At 32.2% G+C, this 22,168-nt stretch overlaps 3 protein-coding genes and 2 long non-coding RNA genes across 5 annotated transcripts; 4 read left to right on the top strand and 1 right to left on the bottom strand.

Moving 5' to 3' along the window:
• Nucleotides 1–297: 297 nt before the first annotated feature.
• LOC110723366 lies at nt 298–1,308 on the top strand. The gene is made up of 3 exons (XR_002511710.1): nt 298–392; nt 1,002–1,109; nt 1,223–1,308. It is a non-coding gene; the product is annotated as an uncharacterized LOC110723366 (long non-coding RNA).
• Nucleotides 1,309–1,361: 53 nt separating this feature from the next.
• LOC110723375 (protein MNN4-like) lies at nt 1,362–2,395 on the top strand. The gene is made up of 5 exons (XM_021902719.1): nt 1,362–1,382; nt 1,515–1,671; nt 1,858–1,953; nt 2,096–2,109; nt 2,207–2,395. The coding sequence occupies exons 1-5, from the start codon at nt 1,362–1,364 to the stop codon at nt 2,393–2,395; spliced, it is 477 nt and encodes a 158-aa protein (XP_021758411.1).
• A 2,144-nt stretch (nt 2,396–4,539) lies between these two features.
• On the top strand, nt 4,540–4,954 carry LOC110723367. Its single transcript, XR_002511711.1, has 2 exons — nt 4,540–4,571; nt 4,875–4,954. It is a non-coding gene; the product is annotated as an uncharacterized LOC110723367 (long non-coding RNA).
• Nucleotides 4,955–10,123: 5,169 nt separating this feature from the next.
• On the bottom strand, nt 10,124–10,923 carry LOC110723368. Its single transcript, XM_021902716.1, has 2 exons — nt 10,414–10,923; nt 10,124–10,315 (listed from the first exon to the last, which is right to left on the bottom strand). Exons 1-2 carry the CDS (start codon nt 10,558–10,560, stop codon nt 10,139–10,141), a joined length of 324 nt encoding a protein of 107 aa, XP_021758408.1. The 5' UTR covers nt 10,561–10,923; the 3' UTR covers nt 10,124–10,138.
• Nucleotides 10,924–16,649: 5,726 nt separating this feature from the next.
• Nucleotides 16,650–19,709, top strand: LOC110723429. The gene is made up of 4 exons (XM_021902788.1): nt 16,650–17,478; nt 17,577–18,200; nt 18,308–18,332; nt 19,142–19,709. Exons 1-4 carry the CDS (start codon nt 16,650–16,652, stop codon nt 19,707–19,709), a joined length of 2,046 nt encoding a protein of 681 aa, XP_021758480.1.
• The last annotated feature ends 2,459 nt before the right edge of the window (nt 19,710–22,168 follow it).

Raw genomic sequence — 22,168 nt, forward strand, 5'->3', positions numbered from 1 at the left:
TAGTTGTATGGATGTAAAGAAAATTGCTGAATTGGATTGGTGCACATTTGTGATTGAGCACTTGAAAGATTCTGTAAGTGTATGGAAGAAGGGAAATTCTTACTTTACAGGTCCTTTACCTTTTCTAATGGTAAGTTTTAAATTCTTACCATTATGTATATATATTATTCTTGTTATGTTGAAAATGTGTGAAAAATATTCTAATTAATTCTTAACATGTACTAAATAGGTATTCTATTTTGATCGTCTACAAAGAGGAGGGTTAGAAAAACCAAGAAAATGTCCACTAATTTTCGGTGTGGACAAAGGAAAGGATTCAAGTGAGATATAAGTTTGAAAAAGATCATGGATTTGGATATGGAAAACTCTTGGAAAGAATGGAATCAATTGTGGTATGATATTTGTATATGCTTATGTTTAAACACTACACTTTATATTCTATCTATATTTGCTTACGTTCTAAAGTTTACCCTTTATGCTCTAAACTATATATTTTATGTGATAACTGTTTTAATATTTACCCCTAAATATTCTAAACTATATACTTTATGTGATAAACTATTTTAACATTTACCCCTAAATATTCTAAACTTTATATTCAACTTACTTTTGCCTATGTTCTAAAGTTTACACTTTATGTTCTAAAGTTTCCATTATGTTCTAAAGTTTACCCTTTATGTTTAAAGTTTTCCTTTATGTTCTAATCACTCAACTTACTTTTGCCTATGTTCTAAAGTTCTCTCTTTATGCTCTAAAGTTTATCCTTTATATTCTAAATTTTTTAATTCATATATTATAATGTGTAGGAAGAAAACAAGAAACAATCAAGACAAGAGGACAAGGAAAGAGAAAGGAAGAGTCATCAATGGTAATTATACCTTTTTAAATTATTACTACATATGCTTATCTTGTAAAAATTGAAAACACTTTATTCTAACCTTTATATTCTAATCTTTAAAATTTATGTTGTTGTTTTCTAAATTTTATAATTTATATACTAGAAGGCACCAAAAGGAAAAAAGAAACAACCAAAACAAAAGGAAAAAGAGAAGAGAATGGAAAAATCATCAATAGGTTCTAGTTCTACAACTTCTCGAAATGACATGATGGTATGATTTAGTTTATGTTCTAAATTATATTTTATGCTCCATTTAATCCTTTTCTGTTAAATTATCCATGTTATGTCCTTTATGTTCTAAAATATTTTTGTGTTCTAATGAAGGGCTTTTTGAGCAAATTTGGAGATTTGGCAAAAACACTTGCCTCGAATGTTAAAGAGATGTATGGCATGTTAGAACAAGCAAAAGATCTTTTGTTGAGGAAGAAACAACAGGAAAAATGCAACATCTCATAGACAACATATGGTGCAAGTACACACAAAGGTATTATAATTATGTTCTAAAGTATTTTCTGGTTGTGTTCTAAAGTATTTTCAGCTTATGTTCTAAAGTATAATAAAATTTATATAAATATTATGCATATTATGTTCTAAATTATAATTTATTATTTTATAGACATTCGTGAACCAAGAAGAAAAGAAAAGCCCTTCTATACTCAGCCAAGATCAACATGTCTTCGATGAACCAGCATTTATTGAAGAATTGGATATGGTTATGGATAAGGCATGGAAGAAATTCGAGGAAACAAGGTCACCAAAGTCACCGACAGTTGGTAATTTCACATGTACATGCTTAATTTCCCAAATTATACTTATGTTCTAAATCAGATGCTTATGTTTTAAAGTACTTTTTTATGTTCTAAAACATGCGCTTAAATCACATGCTTATGTTCTAAATTATATGATTATGTTCTAAATTAGTTATGTTCTAAATTAGTTATGTTCTAATTGTTAAGCAGATTTGAGATCAAAGGAAGAGGAAAAAGATAAGAACAAAGAAGAGAGAAATGAAGAGAATAAAGACAAAAACTTGTTGATTCCCTCACCAGTAGTTGGTAATTTCACATTATTTTCAAATTCATTTTTTATGTACTAATATTTACTAGATATGTTCTAATATTACTTCTTATGCTCTAAATTTTTTCTGGTTATGCTTTAAAGTTAATTCTTAATTTTTTATATTCTAACTATTTCTAGGTTGTCTCCTAATTGTATATATTTCTTATGTTCTAAAGTTACTTTTTATTTTCTAATTATTTTTTTCTATTTGCTATAATACTTAATTTTTATGGTGTAATTGCTATGAAGATTTGGGATCAAAAGAAGAAGAAAAAAGAGCAGGACATAAAAGAGAGAAACGAGGAGGAAAAAATTGAGAAGAAAGAGAAAAGGAATGAGGAGTCACCAAAAAACCCAATTCCTCCAAAAAAGAAGCAACCTTTTGATATAACTCCTCCAAGTTTCAACTTATTGACCCCCTCACCAGCAGTTTGGTAGTTTTACATTATTTTCAAACTCTTTTCTTTTGAACTAATATTACTAGATTTGTTCTAAAATTACTTCTTATGTTATAAATTTTTCTGTTATGTTCTAAAGTTATTTCTGATGTTCTAAATTTTTTCTAAATCAGATGCTTATGTTTTAAACTACTTTCTTATGTTCTAAATTATGTGCATATGCTCTAAATTATATGATTATGTGCTAAATTATGTGCATATGCTCTAAATTATATGATTATGTTCTAAATTATGTGCATATGTTCTAAATAATATGATTATGTTCTAAATTAGTTATGCTCTAAATTATGTGCATATTTCTAAATAATATGATTATGTTCGAAATTAGTTATGCTCTAAATTATGTGCATATGTTCTAAATTGTATGATTATGTTCTAAATTATGTGCATATGTTCTAAATAATATAATTATGTTGTAAATTAGTTATGTTCTAAAGTTACTTCTTGTGTTCTAAATTTTTCTGGTTATATTCTAGTTATTTCTAATGTTCTAAATTTTTTTCCAACTATTTCTATGTTGTGTCCTTATTGTTTCTACTTATGGTTTGATGTCCCAGAAAATCAAGAAGATAATGAAGCAGAACTCACTTACGAAGAAGTGACAGCAAATGTTCTAAATTGTGCTTTTCTGAATCCAGATCATCCACCTACATTGGATGAAGAGGAGAAGCAAGAAGAGAAAAAAGAGGAGAAGAAAGAAGAGGAAAAAGAGGAGAAGAAAGAAGAAAAGGAGAAGAAGAAAGAAGAGGAAAAAGAAGAGAAGCAAGAGGAGAAGAAAGAAGAAAAGGGGAAGAAGAAAGAGGAGGAAAAAAAGGAGATCCAAGAGGAGAAGAGAGAAGAAAAGGGGAAGAAGAAAAAGGAGGAAAAAGAGGAGATCCAAGAGGAGAAGAGAGAAGAAAAGGGAAGAAGAAAAAGGAGGAAAAAGAGGAGAATCAGAGGAGAAGAAAGAAAATGAAGGAAGCAGAATGAAGAGAAGAACAAAGAAGAAAAAAAATGAGAACAAGAAAGGGTAATCATTTTGTAAACATTAGATCTTTAGGTTAGAAATATTTAGAAAAGTTAGGTTAAACTTTTAAAACAAATGTTTGGTTATGGTTTAGTTAAATTTTAATTTAAAACTTGGGTAATAATAAATTTTGGTTTGATTTGGTTATGGTTTTTGTTATCAATAAATTTTGGTTTGATTTAGTTTATGTGTTTTTGTTATCTATGTGATATTTTTTTAATTGAATTAAGTAGGAAACAAGGAGAAGAAAAAAGGAGAAGAAAAGACACGGAAAAAAAAGAGAAAGGATAAGCTTCCAATGTACTTGCGTTCACCTTTCATGGTTGAACATGAAAAACTTTTCAAGAACGTGGACAATAGAAAGGTAGCTGAGTATGCGTTTGCTCAAGGAGATAATAAGTAAGACTTTAAAACTTAAAATTATATGCTTATGTTCTAAGCTATATGCTTATGTTCTAAGCTATATGCTTATGTTCTAACTATATGATCTAAGCTATAAATTATGTTCTAAACTTCATTCTTATGTTCTAAACTGCGTGTTCTAAGCTACGAGATTATGTTATAAAGTACATGTTTAAAACTATATGCTTATGTTCTAAAATAGGTACTTATGTTCTAAAACTATATTCTTATGTTCTAAATTATGTGTTTATGTTCTAAACTACATGCTTATGTTCTAAACTACATGCTTATGTTCTGATTTTATTTTCTGATTTTAGGAGCTTTTGTATGCTGATAACATGGGGACAACGATTACGAGAGATGAGATTCATAGTCTCATAGAAGATAAGCACATGTGAACAATGTTGTGGATACTTATGTTTGCCTATTGAATTTTGAAAATAAAAGACGTGGTGTAGACAAGAAGAGTAGATTCTTTTTCACTACTGAATGCTATGTATGTTTTCGAACTTAAAATTATAACTATGTTCTAAGAGTAGATTCTTTTTGTTTCTCATATAGATTATACTATGCACCTATGTTCTAATTACTTATGTTTTAATTTCTTTTTCTTTTTCAGCTCATACGTTGTACAAAAAAATACTTCAAATCAAATGAAAGGCAAGATGATAGAATGAAGGCTTTGTTTGATAGAATGCAACAAGAAATGACAACGGCCGAAGTAACAAGCTTCAAAAGCATTCAATTGGTAACTTGGTATCTTATTATGTTGTACTTTTTTCTTATTATATGTTCTAATTATTGGTTTTGTTTATGTTCTAATTATTTTTATCTATGTTTTAAAGTATCTACTTATGTTCTAAACTACTTATTTATCTTCTAAACTACTTACTTATGTTCTAAACTACATGTTCTTAGCTACAAGCTTATTTTCTAAAATACATGTTATAAAAATTATATGCTTGTGTTCTAAACTATATGCTTATGTTCTAAAATGCATGCTTATGTTCTAATTTTGCTTATCTATGTTCTAATTCTGTTTATCTATTAGGTTTTCTTCCCGGTCGTTTTACCAGATCACTACTATTTGCTGTGTGTCAACTTTGTGGAAGGAACATTTGATTTGATTGACAACATATTTCTTCCACCAAATATTCCTTTTCAAAATAAATATGGAAATTACCATAGATTAATGGTAAGACATCAAAGTTTACATTTTTTTTAATTATACTTTTGTTCTAACTTTTGCCTTATATGTTTTACAGTTTTCCCTTTATGTTCTACAGTTTTTCTTTATGTTCTAAAGTTTACCTTATATGTTCTAAAGTTTATCCAATTTTCAGTTGAATGCATTTGGTTGATTTCGTTCACTCAATTGACTCAAATATAAAGAGTGACTTTGTATCCTCCTTCAAAACAAGAAACTTGAGTATGTCATGGAAGAGCAATAAGAACAAACATGATTGTGGAGTGTTCCTGTTGAAGCACATGGAAACATATGAAGGAGAATCTGTAAAACAATGGAATTCGGGACTAGAATTAGACAATGTAAGTTTAAAACATAAGATACATGTTTTAAATTAGTTTTGTTTATGGTTTTGGTGTTATGGTTTTAGTGTTGTGGTTTGGTTTGGTTATTGTTTAGATATATTATGGTTTATTATATTTATTTATACTTATATGATAAATTATATTCATGTTCTAAATTATATGCTTATGTTCTAAAGTATTTCTGTTTATGTTCTAAAAGTTACTCTTTTTTTTTTTTGCAGTTTGACCAAATGAAAAAATTAAGAGTGGAGTATTGTGGGAAGATAATAACAGCAGAAGTAAATGAAGAACGGAACAAAGTGATTAGGAGATCAAAAAAGTGGTCAAAGGAGAACAAAATGGATATATGATTGTTAAGATCTTAAGTTTATATTTGTAGAGAGATATTTGCAAAGAATATAACAGTAATTTCTTATGTTCTATGTATTTACCTGTTACAAGAAATATATTGTTGAATCATATTAAATGCTAAAATTTTAATATAAAATATATCATATAAACTTATATGCTAAATTATATTCATGTCCTAAATTATATGGGTATATTCTAAAGTATTTTTGATTATGTTTTAATAATTATATGCTTATAAAGTTAGGATATTAGAATATATTATTATATATTAATTTTGACTTAAAACTTAAAGTGTAGAACATTAGAACATAAGAAAATTAAAAAAAAAGTAACAAGAAATGACAACAGCCAAAGTAACAAGATTCCAAAGCATTCAATTGGTAACTTGATTCTAATTATATCTTATTATGTTGTACTTTTTTCTTATTACATGTCCAAATTATTGATTTTGCTAATCTTCTAATTATTTTTATCTATGTTCTAAAGTATTTGCTTATGTTCTAAACTGGCTGCTTCTAATCCATTAATTTTGCTTTATTTTTCCTTTTGAATACAATGCATACACTCTTTAGTGCATATCTAAGAAGGCATATGTAAATCAATGTTAAGAAACTTGAATAAATAAAAGTTGATTAAAGCAAGATTCAACTAAATGCTGTTTAATAAAGGTATCTAAAATGCTTGTACTATCATTACTCGTAGTTCAAATTGACTTAATAAAACAACTTATAATTACGAAAAGGGGGGAAGATGAAAAGACAGGAGATGTTATAAAACATTATAATCAACTTTAATTAACATAAAAATTGATAAGAAAAACACTAGTAGAGATACTCTGAATAATAATTGGACAAAAAAGAAATAAAAATATATTGTTTCTAAAAGTAAATAAATTGAGTTCTTATATTTTAAGAATTACATGAATAATATTTTACGTGCTAGTAAATGAGATATTGTTTCTAAATATATAACATCTCATGCAACTGGATTAATAGTATATTCATCAACCTATAAAGAAAAAAAAATAAAACAATATTAGAACATAAGCACATAATTTAGCATTAAAAAATGTTATAACATGTCATTTCTATTAGTTTAGAACACATGATATTATATAGAGTAAAAACTTTAGAACATTTAAAGAAACCTTTAAAACATATAAAGAAAACTTTAGAACATATAAAGAAAATATTTTGAACATAAAGAGAAAAGTTAAAATATAAAGGAAAACTTTAGAACAAAATGAATAACTTTATATTCTAAACATTAGAGCATATTGAATTACACTAAAACAGAAAGAATAAACATTAGAACATAGAGAAAACACTTTAGAACATAGAAAAGTAACTTTAGAACATAGAGAAAACACTTTAGAACATATTGAATTACTTTAGAACATATATGAATAACTTTATGTTCTAAACTTGCTTAGAACATAATTACTTTAGAACAAAATAAATAACTTTATGTTCTTAACATTAGAGCATATTGAATTACATTAAAACAGAAAGAATAAACATTATAGAAAAGTAACTTTAGAACATATTGAATTACTTTAGAACATATATGAATAACTTTATGTTCTAAACTTGTTTAGAACATAGTTACTTTAGAGCATATTGAATTACTTTAAAACATAAATAATAAACTTTAAAACATAGAAAGAAAGTAACTCTAGAACTTAGAAAGTAACTTTAGAACATTAAATGGATTACATTAGAACATAAAAAAATAATATTACATGACATATATATTAGTTTAAAACACTAGAGATTATGTTTGGAAAATAAGAATATTAATTTAGAACACAAAGTATAAATTATATATTAATTTTGACTTAAAACTTAAAGTTTAGAAAATTAAAAATAAAGTTTACTTACAATATCACTTGACTTTTCCAGGGCAATTACGACTATCATGATAACCAAGCTCCCCACATGCTCTACATAATCTCTTCTTCTTTTGACTTTGTTCAATAGACTTTTCTCTGTCACTCTTCATTCTTTTGTCACTATTTGGAACATGAACCTCATTTGGAACATGGACATCATTTGGAACATTTACCTGATTTGGAACATGAACCTGATTTGGAACATGGACATCATTTGGAACATTGACCTGATTTGGAACATGAACCCCCGTGCCTTTGTTCTTCGAAATTTTAGGAGGTTTGATTAAAACATTAGAAGGTAGACTAGCTCCAATAAGCATTTCAATGTCTTTAACTTTGCTCGAAAGATTGTTGCTTCCATTTGTTTTCTTCTGTTCCAAATCTACCCTCATGGCTCGAAGTTTTTTGACAAGATCACTAAGATCATCTTCATTGTTTTGCACTAAACTCACACAAGCATGAATTTCAGACCACAAATCATTTAATAACATTTTCTTATCTACTGCATTAGTAAATTCCTCCAACACATTACCCTCTAAATCAAAAATGGGCTTCTTATAAGCCATTGTACACCATCTATTTAGAACGTAGGCCTTGGGAATTTTTTTCTAACATCCTTGCCTTCCACACCCAAATCATATGCCTACAAGGCACACCATCACGTTCAAATTTTTTACAAAAACACTTGGTATCAAAGGTAGTTGGATCAAAAACAACATCAAAAGTCCTCCTTCTAGTTCCTTCCCTCAAATTGAAAATGTAAAGCTCATTGTCCTTCTTCATCTCCTCAACACCACAATTAAAACATCAAATTTCAAGCTCATATTGAAATTCATAGAAAATTGTTGTTGTAAACAATTCAGAAGCATCTTTCTCTAAAGGAATTGGAGTCTTACACTCCGGACGCTTATTCTTCGAATCATTATCCATTTTATTTTGAGTGTGCCTTTGAGCATCCAATGCACATTCAAACCTATAGAAAATAGAAATTAACTTTAAAACATAGAAGATAATTGTAGAACATAGAGTGAATTACATTAGAACATATAAATATACATGACTTGTTTATTATGATCTAAATATTATTAAAACATAAAGAGAAAAAGAAAACATAAAAGAGAATTATAAAATAAATAGTAAAACTATAAAGCATAAAAAGAAAACTTTAGAGCATACAAGGAAAACTTTAGAACATAAAGAGTAACTTTAGAACATATATAGACAATTACTTATTACCTCATGTAGAACTCAATCAAAGTGAGATGGGGATTTGTGAACATAGTGAAAAAATTATTTTCACTTTCTGATCTAGATGTGGTCCTCATAATGCCACCCAAAAATGAATCTCTGAAATACGCTGGAATCCACATATCACGTATGTTGTACATGTATGCCAACCATTCATGATCGTTCAAATGGAATTCTGAAATAACTTTGTTCCACTTTTCTTCAAATTCTGCCGGCTCAATCTCTAAATGCCAAACACATGAACACAGTTTTTTCAAGAAATCAGTGTCTTGGGCAATCGCCCGACCTACTTTTTCAGGTACCTTTTTCATAATATGCCACATACAAAACCTATGTTCTGTAGTTTGAAAAACATTACGAACAACAACTTTCATTGCAGGGTCTTGATCGGTAATCAAACACACAGGCTCGTTATTTCCCATTGATTTAAGAAAAGTTTTGAAAACCCATTCAAAAGATGATATATCCTCATGAGCTACAAAAGAAGCCGCAAAAGTAACACATTTTTTATGATGATCAACTCCAGTAAATGGACCAAAGATCATATTATATCTGTAACATACACAAATTATTTATGCAGAAAATGTTACAAAATAGAGGTAAACTTTAGAACATAGAGGTAAATTGTAGAACATAGAGGTATACTTTAGAACATTAAGGATAAACTTTAGAGGATAGTAATTTAATTTAATTATTAAACGTGGCAGTAATATAGTTGTTTTAAAACATAATGAATTACTCTAAAACATAAACACTAAACTAAAAATATACAATGTAGCTTTAAAAACTTATAAGTAAACTTTAGAACATATAGACATAATGTTTAGAACATGATGGATATTAGTTTAGAACACAAAGAATAAAGTGTAAAACACAAAAGCATAATGTTTAAAGCATAAAAGCATGATGGATATATTTTAAAGCATAAGGTAGAACATTAGCAATATATGTTTAGAACATAAGGCATACATAGTTTAGAACATAAAGAATATCTGTTTAGAACATCAAAACATGATGGATATTTGTTTAGGAACACAAGGCATGATATTTAGAATATAAGAACATATGTTAAAAAAATTAATATGTAAAAGTAAAATATTAATTACATTATGAAAGAAATTTATATTTAAAACATCATCTGTTTGTTTTGAATGTGGTATCAAAAGAAACCATATCACCAAAAAGTGCATAATTTTTTTGACAGATAGGATCAGCCCATAAAGCTCTACAAAGTCTATCTTCTTCATCAACATCATAGGAAAAAAAAATGCACTCTAGAGCAATTTCTTATTTTGAAAATTATCGACAAACATTTGGGCATCTGATCCATCAATAAAAGCCTTCAAATCTCTATAAAAATTTTTGAAATCTTGTTTAGATGCACCAACATTATCATGTGATCCAGCTAATTCTTTCATCATAGTATAAGACCTCACAGGACCAACATTTACCTGTTAGAAAAAAAAATATTACTAAGATTAAGAATTAACTTTAGAACATAGTAAATCAAAACAAAAAAAAAATTATTTAGTACATAAAAATAAATCACCTTTGAATTATCAACAATCAACTTTTTATGCATAATATGCATTTTTCTATTATCCTTCTGAAATTTTGCACAACTTGGAGTATATAAAGGATGATTATGTTCTTCTTTGAAATGAGTTACAACATACTTTCCAGCATCATATCTCATACATATGTGAGCATTGCATCCTACACGAGTGACTAAACGTTTCCTAGTAATACGAACTTTTCCTTCTTCATAAACTGTTTGTTGAGCAATAGGTTTTCTTATTGCCCTAAAATCTTCCTTATTGCAAACTCCATATTGAAAAGCAATTATATCTTTGTTATTCTTCTTCCTTTTAGTAGTAGATTTCCTAGAAGTAAACCCAGCGGCATTTGCATATGCTTTATAAAAACTAAGACCCTCTTCAGGATCTTTAAATCATCCCCAAACTGGGTTTTAACTCCTCGGGAACACTTGGAATCCATTTCTTAGTGGTACCACCAGGGCTAAATGATCCAACAACCTCTGGAGTACGATAAATATCACCAACTGCATTAGAACATGAAAGTAAACATTAGTATATACAATGAAAGTCCTAGAATATGAAGAAAACATTAGAACATAAAAAAAAACTTTATAATATAAAGAGAAAGATACATAGAAAACTTTAGAACATACAGAGAAAACTTTAGAACATCAAGGATAAACTTTAGAACATAGTAAATTAGGGACATACTTATAACATATTGCTTTAGAACATAGTGAATTACTTTATAACATACATAATAAAATTTAGAATAAAGTGAAAAAATTAAACTAGAAGGTCAACTTTAGAACATACAATGAAAGTAAACATTAGAACATAAAAAGTAAAATTTAAAACTAGAAGGTAAACTTTAGAACATAGAATGAAAGTTTTAGAATATAAAGATAAAGTAGGATTCCCTACTCCCTATGTCAGATTGGTGGGGCCATGGTTCGGTGATTCCAGTAGCAGTGACATGCATCAACTATCCCTATGTCAGATTGCTAGGAAAAAGTAGCATTCCCAACTCCCAAGCCCCCAATGCCCAGCTCCAAGACGAGCCTTGAGGTTGTTGTGGCATTATCCGATAATGATTGATATTGTTTACCCACAGTTTACTTTGAATCATTACAAATTATTTAAAATGGATTAGATATTTTTTATTTATCAAATTATTTAACTTCCTCAGATTAGTACCATAATATTTTATTTTAGCTCATGCTATTTTTTGCACTACTTGAATTATACTCCGTATTTAGTTTTGGCCAAGCAATATAGTCATGTTAAGAAATAAAAATAGTGGATAAAATCCATCTAATTTTAGTTTGTAGTACTAAACAGTGCTCCAACAGAGAACAAACAATCTCAAAAAAGTTTGAAAAGCCTAGTGAAGAAATATTAAATCAGTGATTTGCAAGTGCATGTGTGGGGTTGCAAATTATAGACTCCACACTCTAACATAGCTTGTGAAAATATCTCTGCTATTTCATAAAGATGTGACTCATGACAATTCTAAATTAGTATTGTCGTTTACCCTTATCACTAGGACTCACTACTACACATTCAATTCCATGTGAAAATATACAGTGTCAGTAGCAGATTTCAATTGCGATTGGTACATTTATGGTATATTTGGATGAAGCATCTAACACGTACTACTTTTTATAATCCTTCATCAACCACTCTTTCATACTCCGATGTATTCTGCATTCTAAAAGGAGTTCAACAGGCAACGGAACATGGCATTTGCGCTTATCATTCGGATGGGAACATATAGAGAAAACTTTAGAACATTACCGATAAACTTTAGAACGTAGTAAAGAAACTTTAGAACATGTAAGTAAATTGAAATTAAAACATTAAAAACAATAAAATTACCTGAATAAGTAACACAAGAAGAAGGATAATTAGGTTGAACACCATCTAAATCCATCAATATGCAAAAACCTATTTAAAAAAACACAAATTGTAGCAAAAAAGCAACTAGAAATTAAAATCCATTAAAAATCAAAAATCTGGAAAAAAACTCAAGCAAAGGAAAAAACAGAAAATCTGGAAATGAAAAATCACAAAAAAAAACAAAAAAAACAGAAAATTAATGAAAAAAAACTGAAGAAAATTCGCAAAAAAAAAAAAAACAGATAAAATCGAAAAAAAACAGAAAATAATTGCTCGAAAGTCGGAAAAAAAAAAACAAAAAAACATATAACATCGAAAAATTCTGGAAATGAAAAATCAAAATTGATGAAATTAATGAAAAAAACTCAAGAAAATTCGCAAAAAAAAAAAAAAAGAAGATAAAATCAACATAAACTGAATGATGAAATCGCAAAAAGAAAAAAAAAACAGATTTTTGCTGATTTTCGAATTGATGAATTGCATATCCACAAATAATTAGAAAAAATAAAATTTCTCACAAATTCGCCAAAATAAAAAAAATTCAACAAAAATTCGCAAAAAATAGATATCAATAAATAAATTAACTAAAAGGATAATCAAAATTATAAAAATTGAATAACAAACCTTAATTTCTTGAAGGAATTTGCATCCAAAAGTATGAGAGGAGAGAGAGTTGTAATGTATGAGAGGAGAGAGAAAGAGTTGTAAATTTGTAATGTTTGAGAGGAGAGAGAGAGCTGTAATGTTCCAAGCCCAAAAAGAAAGGAAAGAAGAAACGTGAATAAGGAGAAAGAAAGGGAAAAGAACAACAAAAATTACTAAAATGCCATTACTAATCATTTATTTTCAGCGGTCAGATCAAACTAATTGTACGGTCCAGATTAGTTCTTATATATAATGGGTTCTTATATAGAGGAGGGTTCTTATATGAGCCTTCCTCTATATATATATATATATATATATATATATATATATATATAAAAGACTCGTTTAGAAACGATGGGATCATAACTCAAATTTAGAGGTAATATCGTGTCTGGTGTTATTTGCATGTAAACATTTTTAATTTTGTTAAACATAAATACGGAATATAAGGATCGATTATGCACATATTTATCTTATAGAATGACATGAAATGTTATCTTTATAATTTATAGCAATATCACATATTGATTAATAAAAAAAAATGTGTTTCGACGATTAAAGATATTAATGAGCCAACAAAACTTATGAAAGTTCAAGGTCAATCCAAATTATTATGAGCTAGCATAATTTACACTGACTTGAGACGATTGTGGATGATTAGTAAAAAAAAAAAAAAAAAAAAAAAAAAAAAAAAAAAAAAACGTCTTACATAGCTTAAAATCTAATTTCGAATTAATAACATGAATACATGATACTTCCCTTACCTTCTACTCTTGAATATAGTGTAAAATTATGGAGGACTATATAAGGTGTAGATTGATTTCTTTAAAACATATATGCATCTACTTTATTGGTGTTATTTCCATGGTAAAATATCATTCTTTTCTTTTCATTTTTTTTTTTAATTTATGCGTGTGTGAATTGGGTTGTAATTAAAAATAAAAATAAAGACTCAATATTTTAACACTTAGAAAAAGTAAGATATGCACTACATATCTTACTCCCCCTCATATACAAAATAAAGTATATATGGTGCAAAATTCACAAGTAATGGGGAATAGCTTACTCCCCCTCATTCAAAATTTTGACCCATTTTGAGTCAAAGCTTCGGGTCAAGCCGGGTCCATAATGGGCTAAAATATTACGGCTAAATTAGGGATATTACTGGGGTGGATCAAGTATGAGACTAGGGCGAGGATGGGTCTCAGTTTGACGGGTGGTGGGACAAAGATGGAGATAAAAATCATACCTATGATGAGAAGGGTGGATTTTAAGTTGGACCAACCCAATCCCCGTCCCGCCTCACCTGCCCCACTTCATACTCGTTCGGCCGTGCCGCCCTACCCGCACCCACATCCATACATTTTAGAAATTAAAATTATAAACTGAATTGCTATTCGTCGCTCCCATTTTACAGGGTAACGCTCCCATTTTGACTTGAATGGACAACTATGCCCTTTATGCAATTTGTGTTATAAAAAGGACATTGTTCCCCATTTGGACTAGAGATGGCAATGGATCGGATTTGGATCGGGTGGAGCTTCACCCGCATCCATCCATTATCCTAATTGCTCCATCCACATCCATCCGTCATCCGATTCACCCATCATCCATATCCGTCCGTCCATCATCCGCGGATGAAACGGGTGGAGCGGATGACAAATGGATGAATACTAAAATGGAAAAAAACTCAGATAAACTTTAATTTTCGGTTATTTATATAATAATTTTTTTATTTTATTAATAAAAAAGAAACAATAACAAAATATTGTTTGAAAAATTAATTTGCAACAAAAAAAAGACAAGTAATTTTCTTGCACATTCTATATATTACTAGTAAAATTCTTTGATTAAAAATTTAATATATGTTAAACGGATGGGTGGATGGTTAGCGGGTGAAAAAAGTATCATCCACATCCACATCCGATCCGATCCATCATCCGCTTCATCCGTCACCCGCTTCTCATTCATTTAATTCGGGTTTTCGTCCATTTATTTTAAGCGGGTGGAGCGGGTTAGCGGATATCCACTTAATATTGCCATCTCTAATTTGGACACATTACATGAAACGGTCCCCTCACATTACGACCTTGCTATCCCGAGCCCCCCAAAATCGGTCCCCACGACCTTAAAACCAAATCGGTCCCCACGACCACCTTAATTCTTTTATTTTAAAAAAAAATAATCATAAAATTTTTCGACGGGTCTTGGGTCATGGACGGCGAGTGGAACATTCGTACGCCGGAGAATGCGTCGGAACATTCTGTAAGTTTCTGTTTTTTTTTTCTGGAAATAGGACATCCGCCTAAAATATCTGGGTGTCCTAGGTAGATCCGCCTAAAATTTCCGGATGTACCATGGAACATCCGAAAATTTCAAGCGGAAGTAGGGATCCGCCTGAAAAATCCGGATATTCCATGGTAGATTCGGAAATTTTAGGCGGATCTACCTAGGACATCCGGATATTTTAGGCGGATGTCCCTTTTTATTTTATTTTTTTTTAAATGTTAAGTACGTTAATTTATTTTTTTAATGTTAATTAAGTTTTTTTTTTTGTTTTTTTTGTTTTTTTCGTGGTCTTGTGATTGTTGTTGTGATTAAGTATTTGATAATTAATGTAATTATTTTTGTATTAATATGATTATTAGTAATATGATTATTTTTTGTAACATTATTATTATTATTATTATGATTATGATTATGATTATGATTATTATTATTATTATTATTATTATTATTATTATCATAGTAGTTGTTGTTGTTGTTGTTGTTATTATTATTATTATTGTTGTTGTTGTAGTTGTTATTATTATTATTATTGTTGTTGTTGTTGTTGTTATTATTGTTGTTGTTGTTGATATTCTTATTATTAATTAGTAGAAATATAATTTTATAAATATTATTATTATTATTATTATATTATTATTATTATTATTATATTATTTAGTAATTAATGTTATGGTATTATTGTTTTGTATTTTTTGTTATAATTGTTTATTATTATTTTTAATATTATTATTAATATTGTTATTGTTTTGTATTTGTTGTTGTTGTTATTGTTATTATTATTATTATTATTATTATTATTGTTATCATTATTATTATTAGTAGTAGTAGTAGTATTGTTGTTGTTATTATTATTATTATTATTATTACTATTATTATTATTATTATTATTATTATTATTATTATTATTATTATTATTATTATGACATAAACCATGTTTTGTTTAATTTGTATAGGATATGGAATCTGAGGAAGGCGGTGACAGTGTGAATTATAGTGGGAATTTTGTCACGGATACGTTTTTTCCAACATTTGACGATGTAGTTACATGGGCTGATGGTGTTTCCATAAAATTGGGATTTATTTTGGTGAAATCGTCTTATAACAAAACCAGAGATGGTCGGCCGTATCGGTATTTACGATGTGATCGGTCACGAAGGAGCAAGCCGAGAGATTTGGAGAACGCGATACGGAAGGACACCAAAACCAAAGCTAATGATTGTCCATTCTACATTAAGATATATTATGAAGTCAGCACCGACAGTTGGAAGATCATTGCGAAAAATGATCACACCGGGACACATAACCACCTAATGATTGTGTACCAAGAGGGTCACCGTAGAGTGAGCGGATTGAGTCCGGGTGCAAAACAGGTTGTGCGGGACATGACAAAGTCCAAGGTTGCGCCCGTAACATCATGTCCACTATTGCCGAGCAATTTCCTGATGATCATCTAAACATCCGACACATTTACAATTGCCGGAATGACTTCAGGATGGAGATGTTCGAAGGAAGAGGAGTAGTTCAGCAATTTCTTCATCAGGCGAGAGAGAGTAAATACATTTACTGGGTCACGAACGATGATCACAACATTTTGCAACATGCATTTATGGTGCACCCGATCATGGTCAACATACTCCGCACATACCCACATGTCATAGGTATGGATTCTACTTACAAGACCAATCGATATAACATTCCTTTCTTTGAGGTAGTAGGTGTGACACCGACAAACCAGAATTTTCTAGTTGGATATGTTTTCATGCGCGACGAGTGCACGGCTAGCTATCGGTGGGTGTTGCAGAGATTCAGGGAGTTTATTGGGTTTGATAAAGAGCCATCTATATTTATTTCAGACCGTGATCTTGGGCTATGTGTGGCTTTGAGAGAAGTCTTTCCAGGGACGTCACATTTACTCTATATATGGCACATCAACAGAGATGTGGAGGCTAAGGTGACGAAGATGTTCGGAAACAAGAAGGTTGGTGTCAGTTTTAGAAATGGGAAATGGTTCAAAATCGTGAATGCAACAACACAGGCGGAGTATGATTATGCTCTAGCTACCATGCAAGTGAGGTGGGGAAAATATCCGGCAGTGATTCAGTATGTTCAGAGAACATGGCTTTGTCATAAGGAGAAATTTGTGAAATATTGGACGAACCAGGTTCTTCACTTTGGTAACACCACCAACTGCAGAGTTGAGAGCCAACATTCAGCAGTGAAAACTTGGTTTGAATCATCCACAGGTTAGTTGTTTTATTTTATTAGTTGTTCTCGTTGTTACGTAATTGTAATTATAATAAAAAAAAATTAAAATGTATTTACTAATTTGAATCATTGGCAGGTTCTTTGGATACCGTATGGGCCCGAGTCCATTGTCATATCGGTAATCGAATCATACAAATTCGTAATGAGTTGGAGGCATCAAGGTCTAAAATTGGTCAGATGTACAGACAGTTGCCACTGTCACATATAAATGACAAAGTGTCTCAACATTGCTTGAAAGAACTGCATAACAAGACGAAAAGGATGCGGGATTTGAGTTACCAGGTCCATGAACGTTGTGGATGTGCTATGCGTGTGACCCATGGTCTTCCATGTGCTTGCCAGATACATGATTCGATAGTTGCACAGTCAGGATTGTATAGCAACCAAATTCATTCTTTCTGGAAGACACTGGTTATTGGTGATGGTGTTAACATTCCTGAAGTGGTTAATGATTCGACCGAGGAGACTGCACATTGTCGATCCCTAATTGATGAAGTCATGGAAAGTGACCCGGCCGTACATCGAAATGTAACGCGAATCATTGAAGAGGAGCTACATCCAGATCATACACACCTTGAAGAACCACATGTCAACCTCAACACTCGTGGTCGACCGAGGAACAATGACACCAGGCGTGATCGAAGTTATTTCGAGCATGTGAACCGTCAACACACTCAACGTGGTGGTGACCCAGAACCAGGTAATATTAAAATTCTATTGATTTTGAATAATATATGTAATATTAATATATGTAAACTTAATACTTGTAGCTTTACTAATAATTTATCTTTTAATTTTGTGTTGTAGATCCAAGTGACATTAGTCAATGCAGGTATTTGAACTTGCTTCCAGGCCCAATGTTCCGTACATTTTGAAGGAGTTATGTCTTCGATAAGTGCAATTACTAGATATATCAAGGATCACGATAATGGAGATAATTAGTTCATTCTATAGGGTCGTCAATGTTTGGTGCTAGATATGACAATTGATCTTTGGGATAGCTTAATGGCCCAAAGCCTTATAGAATGGATCCTACAAGGTCACACATAAGAGTATCGGGTTAAACAAGTTAGAGGCCCATTATTGGGCCTCATGAGTTCATGATATACCATGTTGATAATTGGTCTTAGATAGTTAGAAGAGTCTAATGGGTTTTGGACTTGACATGGTTTTATTTCTAGATATGATCTATAAATATAAACCATGCCTAGGGTTTCATATACAACAATTAACATACAGTGAATTGTCACACAAGCAACCAAGTTTCCCAAAAGCCCTAACTCTCTGTCTCTCTACTCGGCCCTCTCTCTCTCCTCCCTGTCCGTACGGCCCTCCCTTGTGGGTGGCACGTGTGGTGGCGCGTGGGTGGTGTTGTGGTGTGTTCATGGCTCAAATCTCCGTTGAAGGTTGATTGAATTGAAGTGTTCAGTCACAACTAACTAGCATTAGTGGAGGTTTAATCCGTGCTCGTGGACTAAGTAGAGGAATCACGCTTGGGGTTCTTTATCTCCCATTGTTCTTGCTCGATCGCACGTGGAATCATGCTTCAAAGGTACGATTATATGTTCTTTATGTGTTATGCATTAGATCTTGGGGTTAGGTACTGTATGAATATGATTCATGTTTATTTCCGCTGCGTAGTACCTATAATTCCCTACACATTTCGTCTTGGAAGGATGTCATTGGTGATGGGAACTGTGGCTTTTGTTGTGTCGCCGACTTCTTCTTTGGCGATCAGGCGCTGTGTTTTGACGCTCGGGAAACAATAGCGAACAAGATCGCCGGCCATCCTGATTTGTACGAACGGATTTACGGGCTTGGACGACTTTGGATGAACGTAGATCGTATTCGGTGGGATGGTGGGGCTGTCGGGGAGCGGCATTGGATGGTTACAATTCAAGATTTATTTCCTATTGCTACGTGGTTCAACGCAAGGGTGATTTATCTCGGGGTAGGCCTAGTACCAACTTGCTACTACCCATGCATCACAGTCTTACCGCTGAGGGCACGCAACGGGGTTCAGACACCGACTCGAGAGTTTGTGATTGCTACAGTTGGTGGATCACATTTCATCCGTCTTGACCTTGTACCTGATTCACCTCTCCCGCCGATTGCCGGTTGGTGGACTGAACACCACGAGGATAGTGTTAATGGATGGTATCAACAATATGAATTTAGAAGGGACATGTGGGATGCATTAGTTAGGTAGTTTGTAATGTACATTCACTAACTTTGAACATTTGTAAGAAAATTAGAATTATGAAATTAATTTTAAATGTACTTGCTTTTAATCTAACATGATATGAAACAAAACATAAAATATAAAAACAAATAAGTGTCCAGTTTATACATTACATTTAAAAAAAAAATTAAGTTCAACAAATAATTAAAACCACTAACACGACTTCTAATCAAAATAATCTAAAGTCCCATTTTCGACTTCCAATCAAATACAAGCTACTCAGTCATTGTCTGAGTCTCACTCGACATTTCAGGATACTCAGCCAGTGCTCTTTGGTGAATCTCCATGGACCGACCCATCCACTGCAAATCAAACAATAACATATTATATACACAAAAATTCATAGAAGTCATTGTTAATATTATAATAAGCATAAATACTTACATAATCAGTGTTAGTCCTCTCAGGTAGGTTGCTTGTAACTCCTGCACCTGGAGATACCCGCGGGTGAGAAAACCTGTACAGCCACTGCATGTAACTAGGCGCAACCGAAGGAGTTGCACTCTAAGCCTGGTGAGGGCACCTAAAACTACACTTTGAGATACCCCAGGGACAAACCTCTTCCACATCTGTCATCTCGGTCGGGAATTCTACCCGACACATCACATCTGTCATCTCGGTCGGGAAGTCTACCCGATACATCTTTAAGTTAGTCGGCCTCTTGGCCTTCTCTGGCCTGATGATCTCGCAGGGAATGCCTTGCACGAAACCAAGCTGTCGCACCACTCTATCAGGCATGTACGACTCAATGATGTTACGGTACTGAATGCAGCCAATGAATAAAGTGGGGGGCACTCGTAATGCAGGATCAGCAACGTACGGTAGCCAGTTCATCTCATAGTCAGTAAGCGCATCAATTCTAGTACAAAAATATAACAAGCGCTCCAGGTTCTTGCTAGGACATCCCGCTCCAACATCCTAAGCAGACACACGAGGCATTTGAAGGTCCCGGGTCAAGGTACCCTACTATGGCCAAAAGCACGGAAAGTACTCGTAAATCCACGCTTGCAGAAGCGTGAGACAACCAGCAATCGAATCGGCACCTTTCCGTGATGCCGTGCCTAGTTGCCGATACAAGTAGGCCAGTGCAGTTGTTCCCCAAGCATACTCGTTAATAGGGACATCCATATAACATAGCTCGTGGAGGAAGGAAGGATGCGTACGGTTACCACTCTTGTCTACAAACAGCTGTTCCCCAAGCATACTCGTTAATAGGGACATCCATATAACATAGCTCGTGGAGGAAGGAAGGATGCGTACGGTTACCACTCTTGTCTACAAACAGTGTACCTCCAAGCACTAACCACAAGTATCCATTAAGCTGATCACTAAACTCCCTGTCAACCGCCAATGTCGACTCAAAAATCTTATCAGTCAACACCCCACTACCCTGCCAAATGGTCTTTGTGCCGCAAATCTTAAATAAATCATCTGGAGTCATATCCATGGTGATCGAGCACGCGTCCCGTAACACGTCCGTGCTAGGAGTAGTGATGACCATATTGCCTTCGACACGTAACCCAAGTATGTTGTACACGTCGTGCAACAAGATCGTAATCTCCCCAAATGGCATATGAAAGGTGTTTGTATCTGGCTGTCATCTCTCAACAAAAGCAGAAATCAGCGGCCAATCAAGTCTTTTAAACATCAGCTCGGGCAAGTGAGACAACCAACTAGCATCAATCGCCCCGAGGTCCTCCACTAATTGACGACCTCGCCAAGTAAACAAGTCAGAACATAACTTTGTCCTACTCAAACAGCGCAAAACACTACGCTCCTGCTCGATCCAAATATATCGTGCCACGTGACCACCAAAACTAGGGATAACAGTCCCATCCTCAGGACCACCCGGCATCGGTTCCTGCACTAACCATGCCTCTGCAGAGCTGGTAGTAGGCTGACTCGATCCACTACCAACAAATCTCCCAAACTGACCCCTATATACCGTATGGTAATCCCGAGGGTCCGGTTTTTCGCCACGACCATCAGCATGACTAGCCGAGCATTCGTCTTCCTCGTCAGATATGGATGCTCCACTTGCAGAGTACAAGGGTCGACTACTACCAGACTGTGGGTCTCCCGACCAACCACTAGTAGACCCGTATTGCTGCTCGGGCTGAAGTGGTGCTGAACGAGATGACTGTCTCCTAACAGACGCATTCAGACGTCGTGATATTGCATGTCGAGCACCAGAACCCTCGATCTACATAAAATAAGTACAAAATCCGATTTTAGTAATAATAATAATAATAATAATAATAATAATAATAATAATAATAATAATAATAATAATAATCAAAACAACAACACCAACAATCATAATCATAATAACAACAACAAAAAAATTTAAAATTAACAACAACAACAACAATAACCATAATAACAATAATAATAACAACAACAACAGAAAATAAAGTTAACAACAA

The sequence above is a fragment of the Chenopodium quinoa genome, unplaced genomic scaffold (genome assembly GCF_001683475.1).
Source record: "Chenopodium quinoa cultivar QQ74 unplaced genomic scaffold, ASM168347v1, whole genome shotgun sequence".
NCBI lineage: Eukaryota > Viridiplantae > Streptophyta > Magnoliopsida > Caryophyllales > Amaranthaceae > Chenopodium > Chenopodium quinoa.

Excerpts from the sequence above, each read along its gene's own strand:
- LOC110723368 (XM_021902716.1), bottom strand. The coding sequence starts at position 10,560 with ATGAGATATGATGCTGGAAAGTATGTTGTAACTCATTTCAAAGAAGAA. Across the intron at positions 10,316-10,413 it reads TGATTGTTGATAATTCAAAG|GTAAATGTTGGTCCTGTGAG; the intron begins GTGATTTATTTT and ends TTTTTCTAACAG.
- LOC110723375 (XM_021902719.1), top strand. The coding sequence starts at position 1,362 with ATGGTGCAAGTACACACAAAG. Across the intron at positions 1,383-1,514 it reads TGGTGCAAGTACACACAAAG|ACATTCGTGAACCAAGAAGA; the intron begins GTATTATAATTA and ends ATTATTTTATAG. Across the intron at positions 1,672-1,857 it reads ACCAAAGTCACCGACAGTTG|ATTTGAGATCAAAGGAAGAG; the intron begins GTAATTTCACAT and ends ATTGTTAAGCAG.
- LOC110723429 (XM_021902788.1), top strand. The coding sequence starts at position 16,650 with ATGTCCACTATTGCCGAGCAATTTCCTGATGATCATCTAAACATCCGA. Across the intron at positions 17,479-17,576 it reads TTGGTTTGAATCATCCACAG|GTTCTTTGGATACCGTATGG; the intron begins GTTAGTTGTTTT and ends AATCATTGGCAG. Across the intron at positions 18,201-18,307 it reads TGGTGGTGACCCAGAACCAG|ATCCAAGTGACATTAGTCAA; the intron begins GTAATATTAAAA and ends TTTGTGTTGTAG.